Genomic DNA, 12,643 nt, shown 5'->3' with positions numbered 1-12,643 from the left:
TGAGTTTTAAGGGTTATCTGATGTTCCCAGAAACATGAGAGAGAGGAGAAGAATCTTCGATCTATGGATTAGGGAAGGCATCTTTCAGCTACTGGATTTGCAGAAGGTAAAAAATAGAGTGAGGGGCTTTGGAAAGAAAGATCTGAAGAGTGTCTGGAGATTCTGCTGAAATAGGTTGCAGAAAAATTTTTGACCTGAGAATTGGCACTACCATAAACTGCATAAGAAAATTTACTTGTAGATGAGTGGATTCCTCTCTAAGTAGAGAGAAAAGGTACAGAGGAGGCTCAAAGACTTACTTCCACTTTTTCTTCTTTTCTGTTGGATCTGAAGGGCACCTCTCCTTCCAGAACTGATGGTGTCCCAGCCTGTTAATTAAGATTAGTTCTGGGATGAGTATGAAAAACTCAGATATGGTCTGGTGGAGCAGTGGCTCCTGGTTTTGCTCTGTTCTCATGGGCAAGTAATAACTGGATGATCTCCTGATTGACTAGCAGGGATTTAGCAGTATGGTTAAGATGCTAAGGTGAAGTATGCTTGGACAGTACTTTCTGTCCAAACTTTGACTGCTACAAGATATGTCTGTCAAAACCAGATCTTGCAGTGGTAGTTTTATAGCTCTCAGAAGCCATTTGCAAGCACGGACTATGGTTTTTGTACTAGCTTTCTGTTACTGAAATGGTGGGACTTCAACTAGCTTTCTCAGATGACATGTTTTAAAGGTTTTGCTTCAAGCTGAGCTACTCCTTTCAGTGCAAACATGCTTGGAAGCAGAGAGAAGTGGGGGGGGGGGGGGGGGGGACAAAAGCAGGCTGTGATTTTTTTTTCTTCCTTCTCTCTTTTGACAAAATAGAGATTAAAAAAGAGTTATGATCTTCCTTGTCTTGAAAACCTCTTGTGTGATGGCTCAGTATGAACATTTGGTAAGTAAGGGAAGGCTTTGAACCCAGTCCACTTACATTAGGTAAGAGAAAAGAGTTTTCTAGGATTGAGGAGAAGAGGAAGAAAGTTTTTGTTGCATAACTTAATTCTTTGAGGGAAGAATTCAACTTAAGAACCCTGGCTGTTAGAGAAACAGGAGCTTTTATGCTTTTTGTGTATGCAGTTTCATTCTACCCTCCCACCTCCCGTAGATCCCTTAGCCAGGCAGGTTTATGGGCAGCTTCACTCTGCCTTTTGCCCCCCAATTTCTACCAGCACGGCAGTGCTGGTGACACAGTGACACAGTGAAGTTGCTGAGGTCAAAGAGAAAATGCTCTTTGGGAGGCTTTTTGTTTGGCACTATTGAGGAGGAAGGAACAGGGAGAGTTTCTTGGGCAACTTCCAGGCCAGAGCCTAGCTCTGGCAGGACGGGATGCAATGTTTTGCCTGTGGCACCATAATCCCCCTTTTTGGCTCCTAGCTTATATGCAGTAGCCATCAGGGAAAGATATTTGTGTGCGGTAACATTACAAACGGCTGATGCTTTTTGCCAGATGTGTTCAGAGACTCCTCTCACTGTCTTGCATTCTCTGACAGCAGAAACGGACTTTGGTTCTGCTGCCGTCACTTTCAATCCTCTTCTACCTTGAGGAAGTCCCTGATTATTCATTGGTTCCTCAAGCCAGGCTTGCTTTGAGGTAGGAAATATGCAGCAAGGCACAAAAGAGGCTCTTTTAATGCGGGATCTCCCAGAGGAAGGGACGTCCAATAGCTGCTCGCAAACAATAATTATTTCCCAATTGCTTATTTCTCTCAGCCTCGCCAGAAAAGGGGTGAGCTGTTCTTTAGAATAGCACTGGAAAGAGCAAACGCTCCCAAGCTCTTGGCAGGAGCAAGCACAGTTTAGAAATGGGCTGTGAGCAAACATGAGGATGTTAAGTGCTAAGTGGGTTAAAGTGCTGCCTGTCCCGAGCCCTCCTTAGTGACCATGAGGATTCAAGTGACGTTTGTTGTTGCGAGGAGGGCCAAAGGCAGGGATGTGCCCAGTGTGAGTCAGTGAGCACTGGAAATAAAATCTGCTTTCTCTGTTCATCTTTCTTACCAATATTTGTAATCCCGCAAAGTCTATGAGCCTGTGGCATGGGCCCAAGCCCTCCTGTGCTTGGCTCCATACAACCTGCAGCTTGCAGGGAGGGTGGATTATGGGACTTTGGGACTCTGAAGTCTAACTTGGCCACTGATTTAGGTACATCTAAAAGTAATCATCATATCAGGCCTGAAGACTGTTTTGTGTGTTTCCATTTACTCTTCCTTTTGCAGTTCAACAGAAAGCACTTGTCGACAGATGAAGATTCACAGGGTTCATTGCAGCACTGACAGAGTGCATGAGAACCCAAAACTACCTTGACAGTTTGTATTTGGGTGGAGCTACTCAAGGAGGCTGGTAGAGGGGCTCCAACATCCCCTTGCCAGTTTTATTTTAGATGGTTCCTTGTGTGGCCACGTCCATTTTGCTGTTCTATATAACGTGTCCCCAGTGGTACGGAGACCCCAAAACACACTACTCAGCCTAATAAGAGGCGAACAAGGCAAAAAAAACAGCACTCATATCCTAGGATAGCTGTAGGAGGACCTTTTAAAAACTCCACTGATGAATAATATTTCCATAGGATTTTTCCCCCAGCTCTGACAAGATCCCTGAAGAGATGAGAGGGATTGCAAAGAGTACAGCCCAGCATCTCTGCCCATTTCACGTGAGAGCAGAGAGAAACTCAGTTCTGCTGTACTGATCTTGACAAACTCCTTAGGCCTGGGAGAAGGCGGGCTCTCCTGAGAGCATTGGGTTTAACTAGCATAGGCCAGAAGACCTGGAGAAACAGCAAAATAGTGTTTGTCCAAAGCACTGCATTTTTGGAAGGTGCAGTAGGCATGGGCTGTAGTGTATAGGAAGGGTAGGCCTCAAAAGAAAATACGTCTGTTCCCTCTTTCATCTCAGTCGTACTCTTTTTGTTTCCCTCTGGAGTCACCAGTGTCCCAACCCCATAAGAGTCCTCATTTTTGGCAGTGATACTACAAAGCCACAAATGGGAAAGACTGGAAATCTCACAAGCAACCCTGTATCTGTGAGATATCCTACCTCTTCTCATACATCTCATGGGTTTTGGTGAATGGTCAAGTTCTTGGTCACACAAAATCTGCGAAGATTTACAGGCTGACCTATCGCTGCTACAGCAGGCATCGGCCCTGTAGCTTTTTCTATGGCCTGTCTTCAGAGCAAACTTACTCCTCTGAGCAGTCCAGCCAGGACTGGCCAGGCAGCAGAGCTAGGTGCACCTCCACCTCGACTCACTCTTTGCTTCAGTGACAAGTGTCAGCTCTGAGTGTCCACTCCAAGGACTTCAGTGGTCGTTTGACTCAATGAGTATCCCCTCTTTAGGCCACATGTTTGTGTCAGTCTCACGAATGTGTGGGATGTTGTTCAAGATACACAGTCCTTGTGCTCCTGGCTACACCTGTTCTGCAAAACACACTCTCTCTTGTGGGCTATATACTGTCCCTGACACTTCCACTCCTCCCCAGCCACAGCGCTTCAGGTACTCTCATCTTAGATGGTGAGGTTTACGCCACTGCTATTTTTAAGAGACCAAGTCTGCTCATGAATAGGATGTTTTATTGTTAACTCGACCCGGTATTTTTGTGGTTGAGGATGATTATGCCAGATGAAGGCACTCCTGAAATTAACTCCTACTTCTTCCTCCAAGCTCAGTTTACTACTTCTGTTGCTGGTTTAAAAGGTATGTTGGAAGGTCCAGAATTGCATGCTAGAACTACAAATAGCCTCTAGCAATGGGCATAATTATAGCTAGGAAGGCAGAGAGGAACGTACTTCTCTCCTTCTCTAGCTGTTACTCTTCTCGGAGTGGCTGGGTAGATGCTCTGATCATTGTAAAGCACAAACCTTTAATTGGGCTAGTAGAACAGATAGTGCCCAAATTCCTAGCATCCTCCATTCACGTTAGAGGGCTATTTTTAATTTTGTCTGGTGCCCCACCTCTGGGTTTTGGTATGTAGAAAGCTTTCATTACTGGTAACAGAACCTCTGTACTTGGCCAACTCACCTGCATCTCTGCAGAGAACTGTTTATAGCAGAATAACATGGATGGTTTTCCTCTTGTTCCTTTAAATAAGACTATCCTGAAAATACATCGTTCATTTAAACCGTCATTGAGGCCTTTGAAGTTTGAAATGTGGTGACCTTGGCTACAGGAGCATGTCTCTGCAGGGGAGCAGAGCATCCTGGCACTGCTGAAGACCTCTTAGATCTTGTCCATCTCTACTCATCCCTCTTGTTCTGGTGATTGCAGGATTGTTCCCTGCAATAGGTTCCCCCATAAGAAAGATCTTTTCTCATATTGACACCACTCACGTGGTGGGGCAGCCATTGTGTCCTCTTGCAGCATAGCAGCACTTGTCTGTAGGAACTCTTTTCTGATACATTGCCTGAATTTGTCTTTGCTGCATTTTGCCCGTATATGCCCAAACTTGACCTCCATTCCCTATGCCATTTCTTTCTCATGCCTTTTTGAGATCTGGAAGTAATTGCCCTGTGTATCAGCCATGCTATAGCAGCCAGAGACCTGGGGCAGATGTGATTTCTGTCTCTGATCCAAAACTTCAGGATACATGCTTGGAGTACATGCACAAGCAATTTGACCTACCACCCATGATCAGGCCTGTGATTCTTTTGTATCATTTGTGCTGTAATAATTAACACTACCCTATTTCCAAAGCACTTGGCAAATTGTAATTAATTCTCACCTCTCCTGGGAGAACTGGGTAATATAATAGTGTCTTCATCTGACAAGTTTTGAAGCTGCAAAGCAAAGTTTTGGGTCAGAGGCTAAAGGCAAGGCTTGGGGTGAACGAGGAGTAATGTTCAGGAATTTCTGGCATCTTTTTGCTCTTCAGAAGCTTTTGCAGGCAGGTGGGGCAAGTGCTGCTTGTGCTCTGAGCTGACCTTGTGGCAGTTTTAGCATTAGGCTGCTCAGAGGGGCTGAAGAGTCTGGACCAAGAGCTGCTCAGCCCTGAGCACATGTGGCACCTGCTCACATGGGCCTGCAAAGCACTGTGATGCTGCGATCTCCCTGCATATAACATCACTGCAAACCTCTGAGGGTAGTTGTGGTCAGTGTATAGGGACAAACTCAGAGATGGATTTGACTTGAAGACTCTGTTCCAGTAGTACCATAGTAAGAAATGCCAAGCAAAGGGGATAGATCTGTATCCAGAGTGCTCTTCTAAATGAAAATGTGCTTGGAAAAATAAATCAGCATTACCCTTCTGTGCCTTGCCCTATCTGTTATGTCCCTGGCAGAGGATGGGTTCTGGCATCCACTCGGTGGCAGGTCCCCTTGCCTTAGCCTGTAGTGCCACCTTGAGCTCTGCCGAGCACTGCACCCCGAGTGCCGCTGTGCTGACTTCTCACTCGTCCAGGAGCTGTAAGATCCCTTTTTGCCTTAGTGATCATTTTGCTCCCTGTGTATCTTGTCTGTTTGTCCCTTGTCCCCTCTGTGGTTTTTTTTTCTCAGTTGGTTACTTTTCTGATGTCAAATTGGGAACCTCTGTGGGAGGAGCAGCAGAAAGAGCTGAGCACAGTTAGTGGACCAAACAGCTGGGAGAGCAAAATGTGTGGGCAAGTTGTGAGAAGGTCGCTGAAATATATAAGAACAATGATGACAGGGGCTGCTGCTTTGTCCTGTAAATGTCCATCCACCTGTGGTGCGCAAACTCTTCAGCCATGACTGGTGAAACCTACTGCAGATTGTGTGTACTGAGCTGAGGCTTAAGCTGCTCAGTGCAGTAGGGCAGCTCTTCGGCTGATGTCAGTCCACATGAGACTGCCCCGAGCCTCTGGCAGCAGAGACCAGACTGCTCTTTGCATCTGTGGTGGTGGTGGGAATGCTTGGATGGCTCTGTGAGCAGAAGGTGGGTAGCAAGGCCTCACCCGGCTGTACTGATCTCACCTGGCTGCTTGTTTGGTCTCTCTCCTCCTCACTCTGCCCAAGTCTCTGGCTCACATATCTCACGCTGGGTCCCCAGGGTGTCCTGGAGCTGCTTGCAGGTCAGCAGGTGCTAGGAAGCAGTGGCCTGTGCTCTCATGAGCTGGTGGTGACCCCGACGTGCGGGTCGGTTCTTGTTCCCCCTGTGCAGGAGCTGATTCTGCATCGGTCGATCCCTTGGTGCTGGAGCAGTATGTCGTGGTGGCGGACTACCAGAAGCAGGAGAGCTCCGAGATCAGCTTGTGCGTGGGCCAGGTGGTGGATATCATTGAGAAGAACGAATCAGGTACAGAGACTCTGGCTTGGCAAAGAGCTTTGCATCTACTCTGCTGCAGAGCAGGGACAGGAACAATAATCCTGTACTGTCAGCATTGAGTTAATAAGAACTTAAGCAAAACAGCCTCCAGGCACCTCAATGGGATGTCCTTGGATGCCCATCTTAGGCAGGCCATGGAGGAAGCACCTTTAACCTGCAGGCTTTCTGTGTGAATTGGCAAGATTTAGGGACTGTCTCTCAAGGAAGGCTGTGATTATCCAGCATGCTGAGCACCAGGCGCCGTCCACCTTTTGGAGTTTCACTTCTTGCTGCTTCTTACTGAGAAACTTGGCCAATGGGTCCTGAGAACAAAAGCCATTCCCACAATTGACAGGCTTGTTTTATCGACAGAGGGGGATGCTGGCCATGGCTCTACAGCAGCTCCATGAAAGCGACCATTGTGCATTTGTAATTCCTGCCTCCTCCGAAGGAGAACACTGTGAAGCACTGGGCTGTGGGGCGGAGGGAGTCAGCCAAGCTACTGGCATGCTTAAAACTTAGGCTCCATCTTAACCGCTGCGAAGGGATCACATCACATCATGGGTCCAACTTCTGGAGTTTGTTGAAAAGGGGAATTTATTCACTGAAATTAATAGGAGTTGCTTAGTGGATTTAAAGATAAATCACAGGAATAGATTTTAACATACTGGAAACCCAGTCCCAAGAGGATTAATTGAACCAGCAGCTACATTTGAGAATGAGAAAATAAAAGCAACCCTGAAGCAAGTGAAACCTATTAGCAGAGCCAATTCAAAAGGTATGGCAAATAATTTATTTATCACATACCAGTCTTGATTTTCACTTGCTTGCCAGTAGCTGCGGATTCCCTCCTTGACAATCTAGTTGTGTTTCTAAATGATTCTCTGTTGAGATTCTGGGAATAATGCTAAATGTCTTTAATTTTTTTTCGGCTAAAAACACAAATAGCTTGTGCATTTAATAACTGAGCAGAGTGTGTTTATTTTGATTGGACACTCAGGGTGGCCCAGAATTGCTAGTGGCCTCTGTGGAGCTGGCTAGGTTTCTGCTGAGAGTGTTCGTGTTTGAATCTTGCTTTTGCTTTCAGCTTTTATAATTTGCTGTTCCCACAAATGTAAAGAAGGCAAGAGCACAGCAGGAATCAGTTATTGATTTGCAGACAGTTTATTCATCTCTGCTAATTAGACTGGGCTTGGTGACCCATACTGAGGGAAAATGAACTGTGAAAGAGAAGAAAAGGAAAGCAAATGAGGTGGCTGGAATCTTTCAGTTCTCAGGGTGCCTTGTGTTTTTAGTGATGGTTAGGAGGGAACCGTACCTGTAGGTCTCATTCAGCTGCAATTCTCTGCTGCTGCTGTCTGTGCTCCCTGTTGGATAGCGCTTGGCTCTGTTGCTTTGGGGTCACCCCAGCCTCCTGTGTTGGCAGCAAGGAAGGGGCAAAGCTGAGCAGACTCATGGTTTGTAGAGAGGGAGGCATTTTTCGGCTGGTGAAGTTTGGCTGCTTGAGCAGTGTGGGTGCCCTTGGCTAAGATGCCTGCTGTTTTGTTTTCAGGCTGGTGGTTTGTGAGCACGTCGGAAGAGCAAGGCTGGGTGCCAGCGACCTGTCTGGAAGCTCAGGATGGCGTCCAGGACGAATTCTCTATGCAGCCTGATGAAGGTAAGAGGCAGCTGGAGAAAATTGCTCCAGCCTCTTTAGGCCGAACTGCACTGAGCTTCTTGCAGGACTGCTTAGTCCTTTTTAACCTAACAGGGACAGAGCTCTGGGAAGGACAAACCCACAAGTGCTGTGAGATCAGGTTGTTTAGTAACATATGCCCGTAATGGTCCTGCCTTGCTAGTGCTCTGCTCAAGTGTTGTACCTTGAGTGGGGCAGCTGGATGCTGACGGGTTTAACTGCTGGCCTTTCTCTCTCCCCACAGAGGGGCTGAATGTGCCGCCTCCAAGGAACACCCAGTCCTGCTATCGCAATGTTGCCTTTAGGTCCCAGGGAGCAGATTTACCTTCACTGGAGAAAGAGGTCCTAGGACAATTCACATATCTTCTAATCCCAGGCAGGAACAAAGAGCATGCATAGACTCATATGATGAGGATAACAAGATTGCAACCTTTGCTTGAAGTAAATCTGAAACACCCCCAGAGAACACATCCCCTTGACCCCTTCCCCTTGACCACCATATGCTCAAAGTAGTGCTGTAGCTGGCTCAGGCCCTGGGCCTGGGTGGGAGGGAGGGATTCAGCCCGGGGAGGGCCCCTCACCTGGGGTCCAGGTGAGTACTCTCTCTGTCCCCCTCTCTGGTGTCAGCCCCGTTGTCTCTCAGATCTGAAGTGCTGCCTCCTTATATCCTCTTTTGTCCTTCTCCCGCTTCCCCAACACGCTTTTCCCAGTCCCATGGAGATACTGGTCTCTGCCCAGGCACGTTGGCCGCCGTCGGACTCTTGGGGACTTGTACACCAGTGGATGGGGTCAAGGTGGACTTTGTGGAGACTTGTTCAGCTGCCCTTGTTCTATGCTTGCAGCCTTGTTGCCCGCATGTCTGTTTGCTTTGCATGTGATGGACTCTGCTTGTGTCACTCGTGCCATACATGCTCCTCTGCTTTCCATCAGACCCACTTGTGTCCATCTCTCTTTCCTCTACTGGCAGCTCCTTCTAACTCTTAGAGGCCTGTCTGTTCTTGGTATAGAGGCTGGAGTTTCTGCTTTTCCCCGAGACATGCATACAGACTACTTGGAACTGCTGCCTTAGTTCCTGTAAGAATAGCTCCTGCTCTGAGCCACGGACCTGGCTATTGGTGTTTCGGCTGGTGTCAGAAGGAGAAGGGTCAGCTTGGTTTTGCTCGATGTGAGTGGGGAATCCATTGCAATATGAAATACTAGGTCCCTCGAGGGTTGTTCTCTTCCAAGAAAATGAGGCCAGGAAAATTATGAGCTGGGGATATATGAATCCCCAGAGGTGTGGGGTTTGGAGTTAGATTTTTCCCCAAATGGCCTTTACTCTAATGTGGCACTGCTTATGCATAGGCAATTTCTTTCTTGGCTTTTTTTTCCAGAGAGGATAGGGCAAGGCAGGGGAGAGGGGGGGATGGATGAACCTGTTTGTCTGACACCTTGTTCACAGGGCTGTTAGGAAGTTCCCCCTTCCTCTTGAAGGATAAAGCATCTGTGTCCTTGCTTACCATGGCTCTGTCCAGTGGGCAGGACATCAGACTCTTCAGACCAGCTACTTAGCTTTGAGCAGTCTCCTGGGGGAGCCCTCTGTTGAAGGGGGACGTTCATGAGGACCTGCCTTTGTAGAACAGTTGGAGTGCATGAGAGCACATCTGTATGTGTGGGGCTACTTCCTGATGTTTATGTGATTTTCTTTCCTGTATAGCATACAGTTCTGCTTTAAGGGTTCCAAAAAAGAAATTCAGACTTAAATGGGTGCATGGAAGGGCTTTGAAGAAGAGCAGGTAAAAGGAGACAGCCTCTTATATACAAGAAGGGAAAGGGACTTGCTGTGGATAGGCCAGGCTGAGGAGGGTCATGGTTCCTTTCCCTCCAAACACTGGGGCTAAAGGGCGGAAGATAAGAACCATATATGTTAAATGACAAAGGGTCAGGCAGCCATTTAGGATGAGGTTTCTAGCCCTCAGAGTAGCACATTTTCTAGAACAGCGACTACATAGGAGAATGAAGGCAAAGAACAACTGGAAGGTGAAGCTTGACTGAGGTGTGAACGGGGTTAGGGAAGCTGGTGGTGGCCAAGGTGGATCCTGAGTGGGGACTGCTTCACATTCTGAGTGAACTGTGAACTGTGAGGAGCACAGATCCCGGTGCGAGAGTTTGGGCCACAAACTGGACAGATGTGAGAGGTGGAGGAGATGAGAGGAAAAGAAGTGGATACCCAGGTGCAATCCTCAGGCTGGGAAAAGCCTCAAGAGAGAAGCTTTCGAAGAGACCCCTGACTTATTTGTGCAGTACAGGGCTGTAGGAGTGGATTCAAGGCTGCAAATGACTGCGTACATTTGGGGGCTTTAGACATGAGAGTGGACACAGCCCTAAGGGAGAGGAGGGAACTGCTTTAGACAGTTTTTCTTTGGGCCAGACTAGTTCACCAAAGCTTACATTTCAAAATGCAATTGGGTTTGTTTTGAAATACATTTCACTGGCATTTCTCTTCAAATAGTCATGTATCTCTGTGTGTTTGCACCCATATCACAAGAATTGTTGTCGCTATAAAGCACTTAACCATTGTTTGACTGAGTCCAGGTTTCCATAAAACAACATGTCCGTGAAACTGCACTTTCTTTCCAACAGAGGAGAAGTACACAGTTATTTACCCATATGTCGCAAGAGACCAGGATGAAATGAACCTGGACAAAGGGGCTGTGGTGGTGGTGATCCAGAAGAACCTGGAGGGCTGGTGGAAAATCAGGTACCATCCCTACTCTTTGCTCTTCCTGAGACTGCAGCTGGGACTGTACAAAGCAGGGACCCAGTGTGCATGGGAGGTATGGTCTAAACCTAAGTCTAGGATATAGGGGAGGGCAGTGACCAGAATTCAGTTCTCTCCATCACTGCATGTTAAAGCTAGCTCAAGCTCAGGGCTTCAGCCAAGCTTAGATGTGGTAAAACATCTTTAAACCCTCCTTCATTCCTGCGCTGGGGAGGTGTCACTGTGTCACAGCATCATGTGCCCCAGCAGCGTAAAGGGAACCAATGTGGGAACGTAATGTTACATCATGTGTTGCTGTTGGGTAAACTAGTGAGTGTCTCTGAGGCAGGCTGGATCCGCTGGCTGTGCTAGGAAGCTTTTGTGGAGAAGGGCCATCGTCTGGGCCAGGTCTGCTGTATGCAGTGTGTGCTGAGCCAAAGATGCCTGGTCATCCCAAGCTGATGCTTGTTTTCTCCTGGAAGCTCATTTTCTCTTGTCTGCGGTCTAGCAAATGGACTGAGCTGAGCAGGGTGGAAGGACGTGCCACGATTTTCTTAACCTTACACTGAACCTGAGGTATTGGCAGCAGCAAGGCGCCAGAAAAATGTCCATTGACTTTCTAAACTGAGGAGAGCTGCCATGAGAGCTCTAAAGGCAATTACAAGCTCAGCAACTGGTGCCATCTGAGCGTAATGGCTCCAGCCCGGCCAGCGGAGAGAGTTTTCCTGATGCTGGCGCGAGACCCTCCAGCATGGCAGGCAGACTCCATGGATGTGGTTTTTCAATCACGTTGCAGGGTTGGTTACTCTCCTAAACTCGGTGCAGATTTAGAGCAGGGAAGGGATCCAGGCTGACGGGCTGTGCATACTGAATGCTTGTGTTTTATCCAAAGAACAGGTACGTAAAGCCTAGCAGCAACCCTCTAGTTTTCCCCTCCGCTTACCCTGCCAGTGTGTTTCATTCCTGAACCTATGCCATTGCTGAGGTGAAAAGGAAACCAGGCCTCATGGCTTTCCCAGCCCTAGGCCTGCTGGCTGCAGCTGGATTGCATGGGAGTGTGAGTCATTGCTGGAGCTTCCCAGATGCCCACATGACAGAAACGGGGCCTGAACCTGAGCAAGTCATTTCGCCCAGATCATGTGGTAACTGGCTTTTGGTCAATGCTTGTCCTGAACTCTGGCTCCGGGAAGGTCCGTTAGCCCAACCCCACTGGAGCGCAGTGGATCATCCCTCTGGAAAGGGCGAGTGACCCGAGTCCTGACACAAGGGCGGACGGATGGCATTGCTGAGGGGGCAGCAGAGTGACGCCCCTGTTGTTACTGTCACAGGTACCAGGGCCAAGAAGGCTGGGCCCCGGCCTCCTATCTCAAAAAGGGGAACGGAGAGATGTTTTCACAGAAGCTAGGGTCAGGCTCCTCCACTCATTCATGTGCCTTGGATCTGGATGGCATCTCCCGGCAGCAGAACGCGGCAAGCCGAGAGAAGGACGGGCTTGCCAGCCAGAGAGATGGGAGATTTGACAGCCGTCCCCTGCCTAATGCTGACATTCGACGCAGTAAGTGGCCAGTCGGGAAGACGTCGGTGGTGGCTAGGGTTTCAGCGCAGGCTTTCTTGTGGGCTTTTGGGCAACGTAATGAGGTGTGAGGCAGCCAAAAGGCCTGCGGGCACTGTGAGCTTTGCAGCAAGGTCTGGAAGTGGCATTGCCTAGGCAAACAGGGCAAGTGAGCAGTGCTGCCCAGGGATCTGCTGGGCTTACTGGGTGTAACCAACACTGCCCCCCTCCCAGGCTGCAGATTTGACTCCAGACACTCTCCTCTCGGGAGCTGAGGCATTTTAACCTGACAGGTTAAGTGAGGGCTTCTGGGTTAGGCCTGCAGTGAAAAGGCAAGTTCACTTGGTCACCTCAGCCTCATCTCCCAGTGGCACCTGCTGGTGCCAAACTACCTCCTGTT

General features: G+C 48.4%; 1 protein-coding gene across 2 annotated transcripts in view; it reads left to right on the top strand.

Annotated features, from left to right (window-relative positions):
* SH3PXD2B (SH3 and PX domains 2B) overlaps positions 1-12,643 on the top strand; it is an 87,340-nt gene that overhangs the window by 67,473 nt on the left and 7,224 nt on the right. For both annotated transcript variants that reach the window (XM_064521026.1, XM_064521025.1), the window contains 4 exons: positions 6,133-6,267; positions 7,829-7,933; positions 10,574-10,691; positions 12,020-12,246. In XM_064521026.1, coding sequence (XP_064377096.1) covers positions 6,133-6,267; positions 7,829-7,933; positions 10,574-10,691; positions 12,020-12,246 — 585 coding nt within the window. The remainder of the gene's footprint in view (positions 1-6,132; positions 6,268-7,828; positions 7,934-10,573; positions 10,692-12,019; positions 12,247-12,643) is intronic.

The sequence above is a fragment of the Dromaius novaehollandiae genome, chromosome 15 (assembly GCF_036370855.1).
Source record: "Dromaius novaehollandiae isolate bDroNov1 chromosome 15, bDroNov1.hap1, whole genome shotgun sequence".
Lineage (NCBI taxonomy): Eukaryota > Metazoa > Chordata > Aves > Casuariiformes > Dromaiidae > Dromaius > Dromaius novaehollandiae.
Note: the sequence above shows the minus strand (reverse complement) of the source record. Positions and strands in the feature narration are given on the sequence as shown.